The 17,871-nt window shown below is 43.7% G+C and overlaps 1 protein-coding gene across 1 annotated transcript; it reads right to left on the bottom strand.

Annotated features, from left to right (window-relative positions):
- Window positions 1-900: 900 nt before the first annotated feature.
- Window positions 901-17,080, bottom strand: map3k9 (mitogen-activated protein kinase kinase kinase 9). Its single transcript, XM_088002684.1, has 12 exons — window positions 16,654-17,080; window positions 15,742-15,744; window positions 14,085-14,498; window positions 10,293-10,473; window positions 8,734-8,882; window positions 8,429-8,604; window positions 7,521-7,761; window positions 6,384-6,506; window positions 5,908-6,010; window positions 5,689-5,801; window positions 4,112-4,888; window positions 901-3,105 (listed from the first exon to the last, which is right to left on the bottom strand). Exons 1-12 carry the CDS (start codon window positions 17,078-17,080, stop codon window positions 2,654-2,656), a joined length of 3,159 nt encoding a protein of 1,052 aa, XP_087858810.1. The 3' UTR covers window positions 901-2,653.
- Between the last annotated feature and the right edge of the window lie 791 nt (window positions 17,081-17,871).

Here is a 17,871-nt window from a genome sequence, read left to right on the forward strand (position 1 = left end):
GAATGTGTAAAAAAATTAAAAACTATTTGTAATTATATCCATAATAATTCATATTATGGATATAATATCAATTATAACCATATAATATGGATATTATTCATATTATATCCATAATATGAATTATTATATTTATATTATGGATATAATCATATCCATAATATTTGGGTCATGACCCAAGTCATGACCCAAAGTCTGGGTCATGACTTTGAACATCAAAACATGTTTTGTGAGGCAGATCACCCCTCCAAAATGTATATATAGTTAGATATAGACAAGGATTTATTTGCTACAGTAAAATAAAGTGTAAACTAAGCTGCAGAAAAGTAGGAGAACGCTGTAAACCTGACACTGTCATGTGCTGTATATGTTTGAGACTCTTATTTTGAAGTAAGAAAGGAAGTAGTCATTGCATAAACACATAGCTCCCTGACAGCGCACAAAAATATAGAAAGAGCTCCAATAAGTTGTAAATAATTTGCATAGCAAAATTTTTTGTAGTTCACAAAGTGACAGTACAATACATCTTGTAAGCATTTTGAGAATATGAATAGCATAACAAGCTAGCAGCTAAAAACACTAAAGTTAGCATCTGATTCGCAAGTTTCTACTGCAGCTAAAGGGCTGTTTCACCATTTTATCAAAGCTTCTTGTTTCTATTTGATCACCTCTAGTTCAAAATCTAAAATACATAAACTAATCACACCTGGTGGCCTACACTGTCACCTTACAATAAGAAGGTCGTGGGTTTGGTCAATACTGATGGATAACTTTCCATGTTTTTCTTCCTCCATTTACTCATAGTGCACTCATACCGCCCCCTATAGACTATGCTGCTCTGGGCAGAGAGCCACTGACGATAGGTGTCACCATCTAAAGCGCTACAAGAAAGTAAACAAACAGTTTCATGTTTTTCTTCCGATTTTACTCGAGTCAGTGTGTTCCAGTGCAAATTACAAGTCACTCAGTAGCACAATCGCCCCCTCCCCTCCAACAAACAATATCAGTAAACAGTATTTTCAGCTTATTTGTGCTCACATTTCATCCAAGAGCTCAGCGTCGCGTCACCTGGAGTTCAAACAGATGATTATGGTTACACATCGAACATGATCATGTTCTTCACAGTTCTGAAGGGGATATGAGGGGGGGAGGCATTCAGTTTTACACACGTATCAAGACCAAAAGGAGCTCATATGTAATTTAGGTCACTTAAACTGGAGAAAATAAATGAATAACCTGACGCTGCAGGGTGTTAGGACACGTTTCAGCTCTTTTTCTCAATTATTCATAACAGTTATGCTGCAGGTAATAAATAAATGAATTAAATAAATAAATGATAATTGGCATTATCCCATGCTTCCGTTCTTTTAAAATCCCATATTTATTTAAGATTTGTAAAACGGGTAATTTATCTACACCCTTCCCCCAAATTATAACAGATTTTTTTTAAATCCCTTTTTAAAGAAAGCTAATAATTTCTTCCCAATAAACAAGTGGAATTCTTCACAGGTAAATATATTTAAAAAATAAAAACAACAACAAAAAACAAGAAAAACTGATTTGTGATGATAAGTGCTCGTTTGGGCAGCTACATTTCTTGGCAAAGACACTGTAAAAAAATATCTTCCAACATAAATACATTAAAAAAATTTAATTCCTAAGTGAGTAATGAAGAAAGTGCAGCTTACAAACAAATGATTTGATGCTTTGTGCAAAGGCTGAGAGTCCCAGAAACATTCAGATAAAGCATTAAGAGGTGTCAAAAATCAAGGCATACAGGATATAAATAAATAAATAAATAAATAAATAAATAAATAAATAAATAAATAAATAAGACACCAAACAAATCAATAAATGAAGTAGATCATTAAAAATACATAAATAATAAGAAAAACTTCCACGCATCACTTGGGCCCGCTTCCCATGTGGGTGAAACAAGCTTTGCATTTCTGATCCAAACAGTTTAACAGCAGCATAAAAGCACAAAGTTCTCCTCTCAGCGTCAAGATGTGTTTCTAAATGTCTTTAACGGGACCGTTTAAAAAAAGAAAAAGACAATCGATTAACTTATTTTCTCTACTTCATACAGTCGCAACAATTTAGATCCAAAGCAGACACAGGAGTGCTTATATCAAACAACAGCGCCCCCTATCTGTGGTACATGAAGCGACTGGTGAGGAAGGTGAACTGTGCAAAAAAAGGGAATCCATCCACCGCCAGAACCTGAGCGGGAAACAGACGGAGGAGAGGAGCTCAAGTGGTTTCAGAAATAATAATAATAATAATAATAATAATAATAATAATAATAATAATAATAAAAAGCTGTCTTACATTCATGATGATTTTCAAAAGTGCACTTCAGTAAATGCACAATCGAAACCAAAGCTGGAAGCAGGAGAGTAAAGCTTTGTGAAACGAGAACCTAAAGCTGATAAACGTGATATGAAGGGGTTTCCGGCCGTCTCTAAAGCAAGACAATTCACAAATTTTAGATGTCAATTTTGATAAATATTTATCAAAATGCAGTTAAACTAAAGCAAGAACAAAACTTTATTGCAAGTTTGTTTGAATGGTGTAGAATGGGGGAAAGCTTAAGTCAAACACCTAGAGTGGTGACGGTCCTCCAGCTAGCGGAGGAGCAACCTGTGTCCGCGAGTCAGGACCAGAACCCTGGATGATAAGGAGAGTCTTTGGGAAGGCTGAACTCCGGCCTGCACAGAGGGACCGTCCCGTCCCGGTACTGTCCCTCGTCCGACTCGTCCAACAGGTTTGCGTTCCTGCGGGGGGAGAAGGGAGTCGGCGCCTCCATGGGGGTGGGCAGCACCGCGGAGTCCCTGCCGAACTCTACGGTGGGCGGAGTCTCTGTGCTGGAGGTGTAGGCCGGCGACTCACCGCTGCCCAGCGTTTGTCCGTTGGCCCTGACGCGCGAGTCGCCCCAGAACACGTCGCACCGTGGCCGCGGCGAAGGGCGAGGCCGAGCCACGAAGTCCAGGGTCTTGGGGCGCTCCGGGGGGCAGCGACGGCGAGGGGTTGGGGGGAAAACCAGGTTGGGGTCGGGGAGCCGGGGAACCTCAAGAGAGTCTTCTTTTAAACCCCAGAAGCCACCTACTGCTGTTAAACCAGAAAAAAAAGATTATCACTAACACACTGCCAGACTGAAGATTAGTGACTCCATCCATCCATCCATCCATCCATCCATCCATCCATCCATCCATCCATCCATCCATCCATCCATCCACCCACCCACCCACCCACCCACCCACCCATCCATCCATCCATCCATCCATCCATCCATCCATCCATCCATCCATCCATCCATCCATCCATCCATCCATCCATACATCCATCCATCCATCCATCCAAATTTGCCTTAAAGGAGCAGTGTTATACATTTTCCAGGCACATAGTGCCATTTTATAGCATAATCAAGTGACTACATGTTACCTTCAGTTGTTATTAAAATGTTGTATATATCAAATATGACTTACAAGAAATTTGACTTTGTAATTTAAAGCCTTGAAAATAGGTCTCTGTCTCTTTAAAAATCTCCTCCTCATAATGAGGCTCCGCCTTCAGGAAGTCGTCACAACGTGTCTCCTCTATTAGGCCTTTAATGTTTTTACCAGAGTTCCTCTGAGAAGCGGCTCGTCTAATGAGCTCAGCTGATTCTCAGTCCCACCAGGTGTTTGCTAGAGGCTGCTGGCTGGTCTGAAGGAGCTGAGCGAGGGAGGGCTGCTCTGTCAGGAGGAAGCTCAGAAGATGTAGTTCTGAGGAGGAGCTGCGCCTCGAAGGCGGAGCTAGGTCCTCCCAGGTGTTTTCCACAGCTGAATGGTTGCCATGGAGATTAAAGGGTTTCTCAAACATGCATCAAAGAATCAATGTAACACTCCAGGTAGGTTTTTGATCAGGGAATAATGTTATAACATGAGGTAAAGCTAAAAAAAATGTAGATTTTACATAATACTGCCCCTTTACAAATATGTGTGAACCCTGTATTTTTCCTTCCTGTGTGAGCCTTAATTCCAAACATTTTCATAAGGCTTCTACTGAAAGACAGCCTATAGGATATGAAATTATTAAATTTAGAGTTCTACAACATAAAACAGGATGTTACCCGCACTGTCCAGAGCTTTCTTCTCTGGCAGCGGCTCCAGTGAACTGGAAGGCCCGTTCTTCTTGATGGCTCCGTCCGACGGGGTCCTGCGGAGGCTCCGTGCGGACGGTGGCACGCAGGGCACGTGTGTGGGCGTCAGAGACTGCCGCGGGTTCCGCTTGAAGCTCTCCACGTGAACGTTGACCAGCGAGTTGACCGGTGTCTGGACCGGCGCCCTGCGCTGCGAGAGCGGAGGCGGCGCAGGCGGCCGGGACGCCGCCGAGGCGGGCCTGCAGATCAGCAGCTCGTCGCTGTCGGAACGCAGCAGTGAGTGGGTGGAGTTGGAGTCGGACACCGACGATAAGGACAGGAGAGTATACGAAGAGGGCAAACCTCGCTCGGGCAGGGAGGGGGCCGAACTCTTCAGCGGGCTTTCCCTGTGGAACAGCCTGCGGGTCGGGGAGCTCGTGCTCCGCCTTTGGCCGCCGGTTCTGTGGAAGAAAGTATCCCATCTGGATTTGATGCCCTCCTCGGGCTGGGCCAGCGTGAGCAGGTTGCAGCCCAGTCCGACGGCCGCCAACAGAGCCCCGCAGCCCAGCAGGACCAGCTCAGACCGCCGGCCTCCCCCGGGGCTCTTCCTGCACGGCGGGGTTCCGGGAACCTGGCCGCTGAGGCAGTACTCATCTCCGTCATGTTCGAGGGAGGAAGAAGCGTGGGCGTCTTTTTGGAAGGGAATGCAGAGGTAGGACTGGCCGGGAGCTGCGCCCGGCTCTGTGGTGAAGCAGCAATCTTCATTTTCTAAAATAAAACAACAAAAAAAACAACAACAACTTTATCATGTAGGTCGTCATCAAAAGCTAAAAACACAACCATTGATATGCATTGATTTTTGTTCAGTTTTTTTTTACATTTTACAACCAGAAGCAGCAATGTTTCTGACCAACACAAAGTAGTGCATAATTGAGGAGAACAGAAGAAAAATTAAGTAAATGTAATTTGGTCAAAAGGCAAGGCATTTATTAACATTTGGTTAACAGGAGTGTTTGGTTTGCAAATTTGTGAATCTCCGAGCGCTTGAGGAGGGACCGATAGAGAACGGCTTGTCAAAATTAGCATTCATAAATCGGATCAACCTTGAACTAAACGTCGCTTACTCCGCAGAGGGCGAATATCCAACTTGAAACTAACTTCACTGCGGTACCAACACATGCGCGATCTGATCTCCAAATTATGCTCTGCCTCTTCCTTGACAACTCTCACACAAAGACGAGTCTCATCCCCATTCATTCATTCATTCAGCCTACTGTTAGTTCCCACACACACACATACATTTTCGGCAGATCATTCAGAATAACATGTCTGTATGCTTTGTGTGTGTGTATGAGTCTTTAGTAGTGTGTGTGAGACAAAACCTAGTTTTTGTCCTAAACGGCCCCTCATAGTTTTTTGTTTTCTCTGCAAGCGCTTGTTCGTGGTCAAGCAGCTGCAGACACACTTGTGGGTCACCGACTGCAGCAGTGTGGGGTTGATGTGTCTCTGTCATGTCAGCAGCTTCATTTCTCAGGCAAACTCAGACCAGCTGAGCCATTCCTGCTGACCTGCCTCCAGCAGGCTGGGCACCCCAGGCACGGCCGGACTGTGTCGGGGAGATCTGCGGAGGTTTGGGGCGCTGCAGGACCGCTGCCTGCTGCCCTCGTGGGGAGGCTTCACACTGTGACGGATGAGAAAGCCACAAGTTGTCTGACTAAAATTAAAAGAAACAATCAAACACTAATTAAAAATGAATACGGACTTCGAGTGGATTTGATTTCTCTCACCTGGCGTCTGCGCTGTGCTCCCGATAAACGCCACAACCACGGGAACGGCCTTTTTTCCTCGAGCCCTTTCTCTCCAGCTCTGTGCAGGCCTCCCCGGGGGTAACTGAAAAAATATTGAAAATTTGATTCACGTATCATTAAAAGTTAAATTAAAAAATTTTGTTAAGGCAAGCTTGCATAATTTTGCATAATATTGTATGAATTCTGACATTTTTTTTCCACATAATTCTGACTTTCTTATCAGAATTCTAACTTGAATCTCAAAATTCTGAAAATTTCTCAGAATTCTAACTTTAAACTCAGAATTCAGAATTTTTCTCAAAATTTGGACTTTTTTCCCTCAGAATTCTAACTTTAAACTCTGACATTAAAGAATAATTTTTTTTCCAGTGGCCCTGATCTTCTATGATCAGTGCTGTCCTACATGCTAACAATTCCAGTTTCCTCGCTTTCGAAAACAGAAGCCTTGTCCTTACGCTGGATGGCTCGAAGGCGCGGCAGCATGAGCGGACTGGTTGGGGGGCTGGAGCCGCTGCTGAGCAGACTCCTCCGATGATCGTGGGATGGAGACGCCTGCACCGTGATTTTGTGCTGAAAATCTAAAGGACATCAAGGGAAACACCTTAGCTTCCATGACAGTGCTGAAGTTAACAGAGTAAAAACAGCCACATAAGAAAAACCTGATCCTTCTAAGACGAAACAATTTAACTTTTACAACCCATGACAGAACTCTGGTGCTAGTAGCTAAGGAAGAACCTTGAGTTTGTTACGCCGTGGACTGTGGAGCCAAAGCCTGCAAAAGTATTCACACCCCTTTTCAAAGTGGACTCTATTTACCAGTACAGTGACTTGAGAATGAATTTATTTATTGGCATCACAGTAAAGGGGGTTTAAAATAAATGAACATACATGGAACATCCTCCATGGTGTCGCAGGTTTGTGGCAGCATTACGCTCCAAGGATGCCGAATACATATCCACCCCTCACTTAATATTTTTATATGTAAAAATATTTTTTAAAATGGCTAAAAAGTTACTTTCACTTTTACAATTGCGCACAAAAAACCCAACAACTCGCATCATCATGTTTATCAGCATCATGCTGTGTGGATGGCTTTTATAAAAAGACTGTCAGGAATTTGTGTTTGTAATTTGACAAAAAGTGAAAAGTTCCAGCGGTACGAATACTTTTGCAAGGTTGCCGTAAATATACAATCACATATCGTCACCTTCCTGAAATAAGGGCCTGAGTCATTTTTTCCAAAAGTTATTTTGGCGAAAAAAAAAAAAAAAGGAATCACTTCTTTATTCCTCAAAGATGACTTGGACAAAAAAATGCTTCTTATCACACTAAAAAACACTAAAGTTAGAGGCTAGAACATGAAAAACATGTTTTTTCATGTTCCTCAATATCTTTCTCAATATCTTTGCAAAGCACTGAACACATCACAGTCTTTAGTTAATTAAACAATTTCTAATATTTCTCAAGGAAACATTTAATTGTAGCTGCAATAGGTAGCTTTAAGTCAAATCTATGCTAACGTCCAATCTCTAAGGTTTCGGCGCCTCACAAGCACATTTCGTCTCTGTTTGTACGTTGATGCTTGTTTGTACCTGAGGGCAGGCTGATCCTGTTTCCATCTTTGAGTTTAAGGCGGTTGCGGCGGAACTTGCCCTGCCTGCTCTCCACACGCGGCTTCTCCTGGTAGAGCTGGTGGATGATGATGTTGAGCTCCCGCTCCACGATGTGGATCTCCCGTTCTGCCAACTCCTGCTCGCGCTTCCTCAGCGCCTCCTCTTGGCACTTCTGCTGCAGCGCAGCTTGGGTCAACACCTCCTCCCACGATCGCAGCTCCTGACGGAGGAGGGGAGGAGAAATAAACTATGAGTGACGTGTTATCACAACTACGGTGATTTTTTGTACATCATGTCTGACTCCAGTGTGCAAAATGTGGAGTACCACAAGGCTCAGTCTTTGGGACCTATTTTTGTTGTTGTTGTATACTTTCCCCTTGGGTCAAATAATATGTCAGGGTTTTTTTTTACGTCTCTTATTGTTTCTATGCTGATGATATACAGCTCTTCTGTTCTGCTGCTCCCCATCTGCATAGCCTGTCATGAAAGCTAAGGCTAGGCATGGACACCAATGACTGCAGATAAACGGTTTTCCTCTATCAGTAAGCTGTTTCTCTGTCATTAGCACATTGAGCAGAGTGAACATGAGGTTGATTGACAGCCCTAAGACCCTTCTCCTGGCTCTGATTGGTTGTTTTTGAACAACCACTCCCAACCAAACATTTTTTCAGATGGCAATAGCCTTTTCATAGATTACAGGTCTCACAACGGACTGTCACAACATGGTCATAGTTTTAATAAACGTTTTATCCTTTGATTCTGACATCTGTCCAGTTTCTGACATATGAAAAGAGCTGTATAAATTAAGTTCACTTAACTGTAGTCTTTCAGAAATCAGGTATAAAAGAATGACATTCTGTTTTTTTTCCCCCAGCTCTTCTCATCACCTTTTCCTTGGTCCTAAGCTGATCAAACATCTCCTGGATCTCCAGTTTCCAGTCGTCCTGCAGGGAGTGAAAGGACTCTGCTGGCATTTCGAAAAAGCCCGATTCCTCGATGGCGGTGAGCTGGTCCAGGATAGTTGTGAACAGCGGCCGAGAGTGAGGATCTGGGCTCCAGCAGTCTGTATGCAAGACAAAAAAGATCATTTCAGATAACCCGTTTGGTTATTTCATGGTACATTTCGGGGACTAAATTTGCACCAGCTGATAAAGTGGGATGGTATTTATTTATTTATTGTATTTCTACTTACTCTCCATCAAACGTGCAAAAGGCTCAGGACATGTGGAGGGAATGGGCAGAGCCAGTTTGTTCATCGCCACTCCATAGGCTACGGCGAGACCGTCGATGGTTCGAAAGGGAACTTCTCCGGTCAGCAGCTCCCACAGCAGCACGCCATAGCTGCCAACGCACAGTTGGAGAAAAACGCGGAGAGACTTGTGATTACGGCCTGAAAATTGCACTCGATCACTCAGAATATGTGGGATTTTGATCATATTGATCTCAGCGCGTAGGAATACATGAATGTTAAACAGCGTGCTTGCTGAAAGAGACTGTACTGTCAAGAAAGCCACTTTACTTCGGTAAATGTCAAAACAGGATCATTCTGCACCCCACTCATGTAAATACCGAGCGGAGAAGGAAAAGGTCAAGATCAGAGAGTGTGAGTGTGTGAAGCAGGGTGGTGTGTCTTTTGACAGATAAAGGACGAGCTTACAAACAAATCACGTTGGCAAGGAATCGTGTAGGAATGCGCCAGATTCTTTTCACACCATAGCAACTTTGATATTTTAGCTCTTAAAGGTACCACTAATATCTCTCCTCCTGCAGCTGATCGTAAGAGCTGCGGATATTTGCATGTTTTTATGTGACAAACAGAAAAGTCAAAAGGGTATCAGTAGGGAAAGATGGAACCGGCGACCCCACAACCGGATCTTGGATAGACGGAAGACAACAACCGGATGGACTGATACTTTGATCAGGATTCTACATATAGAGACTAATCATGATGAAAACATTTATTCAAACTGTTAAATCCAGTCAAAACCAATTAGAAAAACAGCAAAGATTTTGTTTCAAAAGGTAATCTTCAGAGATTTACTGATCATTAATTAAAGGGACAGTATTCCAGCCACATAGTATCATTTTAGACCACAATCAAATTACCTTCAGTTGTTATAAAAATGCTGTACATATCAAATATGACTTAAAGAAATGACATGAAATCGGGCCTCTGTCTCTTTAAAATCTCCTGCTGTTTGTGAAGCTCCGCCTTCAGGAAGTCATCACAACATGGCCCCTCTATTAACCCTTTAACCAGCGTTGCACTGAGAAGTAGCTCATATAATGAGCTCAGCAGATGCTCAGCTCCACCAGGTGTTTGCTAATTGCTGCTGGCTAGTCTGAAGGAGCTGAGAGAGGGAGAAATTTCTTAGTTTAGAATGTCAACAAGTTTCGACATTTGGAAATTTTCTGAGTTTCTGAGTTCAAACACAGCCATTTCCATTCTTTTTTTTCTAGAAAATTTCTGAGTTTAATATAAAATGTTCAGAATTTTTCTAGAAAATCTTTGACTACACAAACTTGGAAATGTTCTTGTTTTTATTTTTCCAGAAAATCACTCCTCCTCTTCTTTTTTCAATCTACAATGGCGCCTTAACACACCGTCGCATAAATATGAATATAAAATCAATTTTTCATGGATTTTCTTTTCTTTCATGGATTCGTTTTCTATTCATCACTAAAAGGTCTGTGCAGCTTGTATTTTTTGTTGCTTTGTTTTTCTGCAGGGGCTCTCCTTCCTCCGCCCACCTCCACACGTCGCTACCCTTGGAGAACGTGGACGAGCGGATAACCTCAGGAGCCATCCAGGCGTAGGTCCCGGCGGCGCTCATCTTGGTGGTGCGGTGCCACTCCCGGGCCAATCCAAAGTCGGTTATCTTCAGAGTCTTGTTGCTGAGATCCTCCATCTCCACCCTTTCCAGGATCAGGACTGGGTGCGGCAATGGTGGGAGTGGGGATGTTGGGTTGGTGAATGGAAATGAGTTTGGGGGTAGTGGGAGGGGGCAGGAGGGGTTGCGTGCAGATTGGGTGGGAGGTTAGGGTGGAGGGTTTCAGGTGATCACCGTCAGGATTTGAGATGAAGCGGGAGCATGAGTCCCGTGATTTATCACAACGGGAAATTAAAAACAAAAAAACAAGAGGGGGTGAACAAAACAGGGTGTGGTTGTTGGAAGGCCAGGATGAAAGGATACAAAAGATGAAAGCAGAGAAGAGAAGAAGAAAGAATAAACAGTAAAAACCAAGCTACTACGAGCTACGACAACAAAAGCAATCCAGAGGAGAAAACCAACTCCCTCTTGATCAATGCTAATGTATTCGCCTCATGCTTTTACAGCCCAAAGTCTCATACAAAGCACTAATTATACAGTTTAACTCCTGAAATAACCTGTTACAACAAACCCATTTTGCTCTAATGGGCAATGAAAAACACCCCCACGTCCGGACGAGCCCGGGCAAATCCTGAACACATGCGCCGAGGCCTCTCCTCTCATCTCCACAAAGCCCGGGCCATCTGCTGCGGCTGCACCAGCAGGGGAGTGTCCAAGGGCTGTGGTGCACATCAAGCCTCTCTTCATCTGCCCATCATGTCACTGTGACGCTGCGGAAATGGCTTCCTACCAAAAATGGGGGGTGAAAGTGAACCCTGCTGGTAAGCAGCTGAGTTAAAGTGTTATGTGTTTTCCAGCCACATGGTGACATTTTATAGCATAATCGAGTAACTGTGTTACCTTCAGTTCTAAAAATGCTGTTAAATATGACTTAAAAGAAATCTGACTTCGTAATGTAAGGCCTTGAAATTGGATCTCTTTAAAAACGCCTGCTCTTCCTGAAAGTCCACCTTCAGGAAGTCGTCACAACATGGCTCCTCTATTAAACCTTTAACAATGTTTTTACCAGGTGTTTGATAATTGCTGCAGGCTAGTCTGAAGGAGCTGAGAGGGAGAGTCACGGGGGATGGGAGTTCTGTAAGGCACAAGCTCGGAAGCTGTATCTCGAGTTAGGTCCACTCAGGAGTTTTGCACAGCTGAATGGCTGCCACGGGATATTAAAGGATTTCTCATTCCAGGTATGTTTTTGATGAGAAAATAACATTATGACATGACTCAAAGATGTAAAAATGTCCATTTTATGCACAACTGCCCCTTTAACTAAGGCTTGACTGCAACTGCAGTCACCCCCCTCTACAGCTCCCCAATAGGCCAGTCATGCTTCAGATGCATGGGCGTAGGTTTGGGTAGGGACGGTAGGGACATGTCCCGACCAATATTCACGGGATATGAAAAAGTCCCGACCAATTTTTGCCATATTGGCTCAAAGAACGTGGATCTACGATCTTTGATTAGCAGCAACAGGCGGTGCACGGAACGGAAGCTTCTTAGTTTGACATTTATTATGAGCCTCCGAGACCGTGTCGGAACGGTGCTGTCGGGGGGTGGGGGGGGAGGGGGAGTCAGTTGAATCGTCGACGTTCTTTGATTAGCTGCAAAAGGCGGCGGCTAGCTGGGCACACGCGTCTCCTTCTGAGTCTCGAGACCATGTCGCCACCAAAAAAGAAAAGGACAGACATTAGAAGTTATTTCGCTACGTCGGCTGTAAGTACAGTGAGTGGACCCATAAGTTAGATATCTATCACGCAACGCATTTGTTGTAAAGTCCGGTGTTTAGTAAGGTCAGCACTGAATGTGAGGTAGAATAGGTCTGTTAATTATGTAATATTTTTTCACATAGGATGCTCAGACAGCAGGACAAGGGGCAGAGCAGAACGATGGAGAGGTGGCTGGAGCTTCAGGGCTCCAGGTGGTGTTAGTTCTCAGATATGAAATATACTGTGAAATTATCTCAGTAAATATGGCATTTGAAGTGTTAGTCTTAAATTAAGTTAAGCTAGTGTGAATACAAACCAGGTTACTCTTTGTTTGCTCTATAGGAGGCAGTCAGTGTGAGTGCCAGTGATCAGGGAGTATCCAGAGGATATTTCTTTTGATCTTGTAACGTTTGCTGAATTTTGTAAAGGAAAAAGTAAAGTGTTCTTGAACTGATCTGCTGAGTATGACTGTATCTGGTTGTATACACAAGATGTATGATATGGTTATGGTTGGGGGGAGGGGTTATTAAGCCAATGTGGTTCCCCCCCCCCTTCTCAAAAATGTTCGGTGCTCTTGGGCATTTCACTGTGCTGCCGGGGGGGGGCGGGGGGGGTGTCAAGGTCCCCACCAAGGTCCCACCAAAACTTAGACCGAACCTACGCCCTTGTTCAGATGTGTGAACTCGCTGTAAGGCACATCCCTTTAGATAAGATGGGTTGGTATAAGGATTTACAAAGACTATTTTGGGGGAAATAATGGCAATTTCAAGATAAAAATGTGAGTTTAGAAACATTTTTTGGGGGAGTGTGGGAAGATCAACAGCCTCTCGTGGCATGTTGGTTTTCACCCTCTATTTCACATGTTTTAGATCCGATGTGACTGAGGATGGGACGGCAGGTGTGTGTGAGCAAGATGTCCAGCCTGACTCTATTACATCAGTTCTGTCAAAAACTATCTGATGGGACAATTTGTCCCATCAGATAGTTTGATGGGACAAAATCACATCAAACTATTTTGAGGAGCTTATGAAAATGTCCATTGCTTGTGTGTGTTTGGCATTTAGCAAACAGAAATATATGCCTGCTATTCCTGACAGTCAAAAATATCAAAATGGGTATCTTATACAGTAAATGAAAATATCAAATTTCATCTGTTTATAAGTGAAGAAAGAGTTGGACTGAAAGTATACATTTAAGGAAACAAGGAATCTATTGGAAGACTGTAAAACACAGGTGCAAAAAAATAAACACAACTATTTGATATGCTAACACTGCCCTCATGAAAGCATTTAGAGGCTAACGTCAAAAGCAGAAGCAAAAGAGAAACTTGGAAAGAGAGGTCAGCCTCTGGCCACTTGCTTTCGTAAGCTCAGGAAGGTTTGGGTTTTCCCCACCAAGTCCAGCATGACATCAAGTCTGAGTGACTTTGAAAGTGAAGCTCCCGAGATGATCACCACAGAACCAGCCAATGGCAGCCAGGGGCCTCGCTTCACACGTTGTCAGAGCCACCAATGAGGAGGCCGGGGCAGAGCACTGCGCAAATCCTCAGTAATAGGCTTGGGACTTAGAGGATCCAATTGGGCAAAATGCAAGATTACAACAACTCTACAAGTAAACATGCAAACTCCTTTTCCTCCTGATTTGACTTCTGAAGCACGTACCATTTAATGATAAAAATATAACACAGTAGTAGATTTATTTTACACTTTAAAGGTGCATTAGGAGATTTTTTCTTGCGGTAAAGAAGTCTGGTAGATCAGAGAGAAAGTCAGTTCTAGTGCAGATTAGTGTAGAATTGACTGGAGTTTCATAACTGCTTATTTCCGCACTCGTTCTATAAACGTGAAAAATACAAGAGTAGTAGCGCAACACAAACGGGAATGCGGTATATTTTACAGCTTTCTTGCAGCTATTCTATGAGAGAATAATAAAAACACAAAGTGAGGGAATCTTACTGTTGCTGGACTTGAGGTCTCTGTGTATGATGGGGACGATGGCCTGGTCATGGAGGTAGTGCATGCCTCGTGCAATCTGCACAGCCCAGTTCACCAGCGTGCACGGGGGGATGCGTTTCCCAGCGAGGGCCCGGTTCAGGGGACCCCCGCGAGCGTACTCCATGATCAGGCACAGGTTGGGCTCCTGCAGGCACACCCCCAGAAGAGCCATGATGTTGGGATGGTTGAGCATGGCGAAGAGCTTGGCCTCCTGACGCACGCTCTCCAGAGTCTGCGCCACGTCCTCATCGGGATCCCGTCGGGCCGCCTTCACGGCCACCTCGGCGTCCCGCCACACCGCGCGGTAGACCTTTCCGAAGCCGCCCACCCCGATGATCTCCTCCAGGGTGAGCTCTAAGAAATCGATCTCCAACACTGCAGCGGAGAGGAGACAAAAACAACACTTGCAGCAATTAAACAAGTTTGTCATGCTCCAAACTAGGTCATTCATGAGAAGAGTGCTTTCTGTTCCCATAAGTCACTGTGTTGTTTCAGATAGATGAAGTATCTGTCCTAAAATATAGAATGTAGAGTTGGAGAAGGAAGAAATAATGTCATATGCCTATGATTTTTTTTTTGATGGTATTAAGTTTTGTCTGAACAATTAGTTTGTAAATTTAAACAATTCAATTCTTAACCACTCCGGTTACAAATCCTACCTCAATATGATTAGAATTTAACTAAAGATGTTGGTTCAACAAAGAACAGTAAGGCTAGTATGATTAAATGGGTGCTTGCTATTACTTTGTAAAAGTCAAGAGTGTGATGTGTCAAGAGTAATAAATTGATCAAGTTTTGGAAAACGGTGAGGGGAAAAAACACTTTTTTTTGCTTGCTTTTGTCCTGTTCTTGGCAAATAGATGGAAAAAGGAAAATATCAAAACTGAGTCAAAATGCCAAGATAAAAGTGAAGTGTAGAGAAAAAAAGCTTAAGAACTATATTAAGAACAAAGCAGATATGCTATGAGAGAGATAAAAAAAAAATTCAAGTGCTTTTTCAATTAAAAAACTGTATGCTGATCATTGAATCAAGCAAGAAGTGTAAAGAACAATACCTCTTCAAAGCGTGTTTAGCATTCTGACATTTTTCTTTGAGATATTCTTACTTTTCCACATCTTAGCTTTAATAATTAAATAGTATTTTAACTTTCTTTTAAGTTACAACTGCGAGTTGTAGTATAGTGTCTTTGTTGGAGCAAGAATTAAAGTTTTATCCAGCGTTAGCTAGCTTAGCAACAACGGAAATGCTAATGTCAAACTTAGCAAGATAAGCTTCTTAACTTTTGAGGGAATTTTTTTGCTAAAGAACGTACATTTCATGTTTATCACAAGCTAACTGTTATATCTGTTGTTTCGTTTAACACAGTGGACAAACCAGGCTCTTCTATTAATATCAAATTAATAGAAGTTATTTTGTCTGTCAACCGGAAATATCAATTAAAATATTTCCAAACAAAATGTACGCAAATTGCTAAGCTAAATTTATCGACTAAATTCAGACAATAAGAGTTTTCAGCAAAGGGAACCGCATCGCGAGTTGACGCCGCTTCACGGGACTGACCTTGATGCATATTTCAGGTGAGCGAAAGTAGGTCACCGGTCTCAGTGTGTTCACGACTGGCTGCGACAGCATGGTCCACCCAAACAAAACTGGTTTATCTAGGTCTGATACCCTCCTTCTTTTGTAAATGTGTTAGTGAGTAAAACTGGATTTGTGGTTATAGCATAACTTCACGTCCCCTTCAAAAATGTTTTAGCTAGCATCGTCATTTACAGGGGCGCGTCCAGAAATGTTAAATGACTATTGACTATTGAGGGCCACTTACAATTTCGAGAGGTTTGGACTGACGGTATTCAAAACTGGCAGAGAGCACAAAAAATATAATGCATATGAATTTTTTTTTGTATATAGTAACTCATTCATAGTTCCTATGAAAAAATCTAATATTGAGTGCTGTGTAGCTCACTCTGCACAGGAGCAGGTGCATCATATATTGATGCAGCTCTCCTGACCCCAGGCCATTCATTGCTTCTCACCCTCCACCCCTTGTCTCCTTTCCTACATGTTCATGATCCAGTAAAAGACCACTAGCGCTACAAATACTTGTGCACATAGGGAACAGCAAACTGCCTGGTCATTGCACTCCATTGGCACCTCTATTTATTGCAAAATCTGTGCAAAAAAAAAACAAAAAACGATTGTGTCATATTGCAAACCAAGCGCACACATTACATTAAAACCTAATTTTACATGCAAAGGAGGACGTGTTGTCCTCGGTATGTTTTCTGGGGGATACCATAAGATAATAGTGAGCTGGGGTGCATCACTTGAATAACGGTCCTGAAGCTGAGGATGCTTAGCCAGTCTGTTTCTAGGCCAACCGGAGTGACACAGCACTCTGAATATGCAGCTTCCTCCCGCATGATGCCAGAAGCACTCCACCCCCATGATCCGTGTTTTAGATGCGCATCGATTTACTTCTTATTTATTTATTTTCCTAACGACTCGATGCACAATGGGGATACTCACGGTGCAGAGGAGGCACTGGGTGCTCCGAGCTCTCCCGCAGGCCTGCCTCCTCCTCTGTTCCGTTCCTTTTGCTGACATAATTGGACGGGAAAATGCCAACCCGGTCGGCTATCATACCGGTCCACCAGCCCTCGTCTCCCGACACCAGGGAGTCCTTGGACAGGACCTCCACCAGGTCCCCCCTGTGCAGGCTGAGCTCGTCGTCCGCAGTGGCCTCATAGTCGAACACGGCCGTCCAGACACCAGGTGGCGGCGGTAGCGGCGGCGGCGCGGCGGGCTCCGCATCCTGAGCCGAGCCGCCGCCGCCGCTACCGCCACCGCCGCTCTCCGCTGTGCTGGGCCAGCGAAAAACATCCGCCTCCGCTTCCTCAGATAGTGACGCCTTGGGACTCAAACTGTTGTCCAAAGCAGGTTTGAAGACATCCATGGACGCGATCCATAGGGGCGAAGTGGATCGCTGCAGCGCATCCACCTGACGCGGCTTGGAGCGTCCTGCGTCCGCACACGCAGACGCACACACACACACACACACACACAAACACACACGCGCGCGCGCGCACACACACACACACACACACACACACACACACGCACACGCACAGAGAGCTAAGTAGCGCTTAATCTCACAAATAAACACTGTGGAGAACTAGCAGCCTTATGCTGCTGCATCGTCCACCTTGCAGCCCTTGCTGGACCCCATAAAGCGCATCGCTACTGCAGCTTGATGGATCCCCACGCTCCATCCAGCATCCAATCATCGCTGGGACTTCCTGGACGCAGTGGTCTTTTCTTTTTTCTTTCCAAACTAGCTGTCTAACGTGCGAATATCCTCTGCCATCCCATTGGTGCATGGATACGTCAGCAGATGTTTAGTTCCCAGCCTTCTCCTCCTCCCAACATGCAGTTCCAGCTCAGTGACAGTGGCGGTTCTAGCATGAATGGTTCCCTGGGCGAGCCTCTTCCTACGCACACATATATTATTTTATCTTTTTTTTTTTTTGGGGGGGGGGGGGGAGGTAATTTTTTTTTTTTTTTTTTTTAGCAAATGTTAGTGTTTAAATTATGTTATGAAAGTAAAGAGAATTAAATCGTTATATATGAAAAAACAAACATCCAAAATGGTCATAAATGTCTTTTTCTGTTTTTCTTTCAACAGCTTAAATGCATTTAATCAGTTTCAGAACTGCAGCAGTTCAAAAGCCAGTTTAACCATTTGAA

Source organism: Poecilia mexicana, unplaced genomic scaffold (genome assembly GCF_051168715.1).
Source record: "Poecilia mexicana isolate PSO_F unplaced genomic scaffold, ASM5116871v1 scaffold_22, whole genome shotgun sequence".
Taxonomy (NCBI): domain Eukaryota; kingdom Metazoa; phylum Chordata; class Actinopteri; order Cyprinodontiformes; family Poeciliidae; genus Poecilia; species Poecilia mexicana.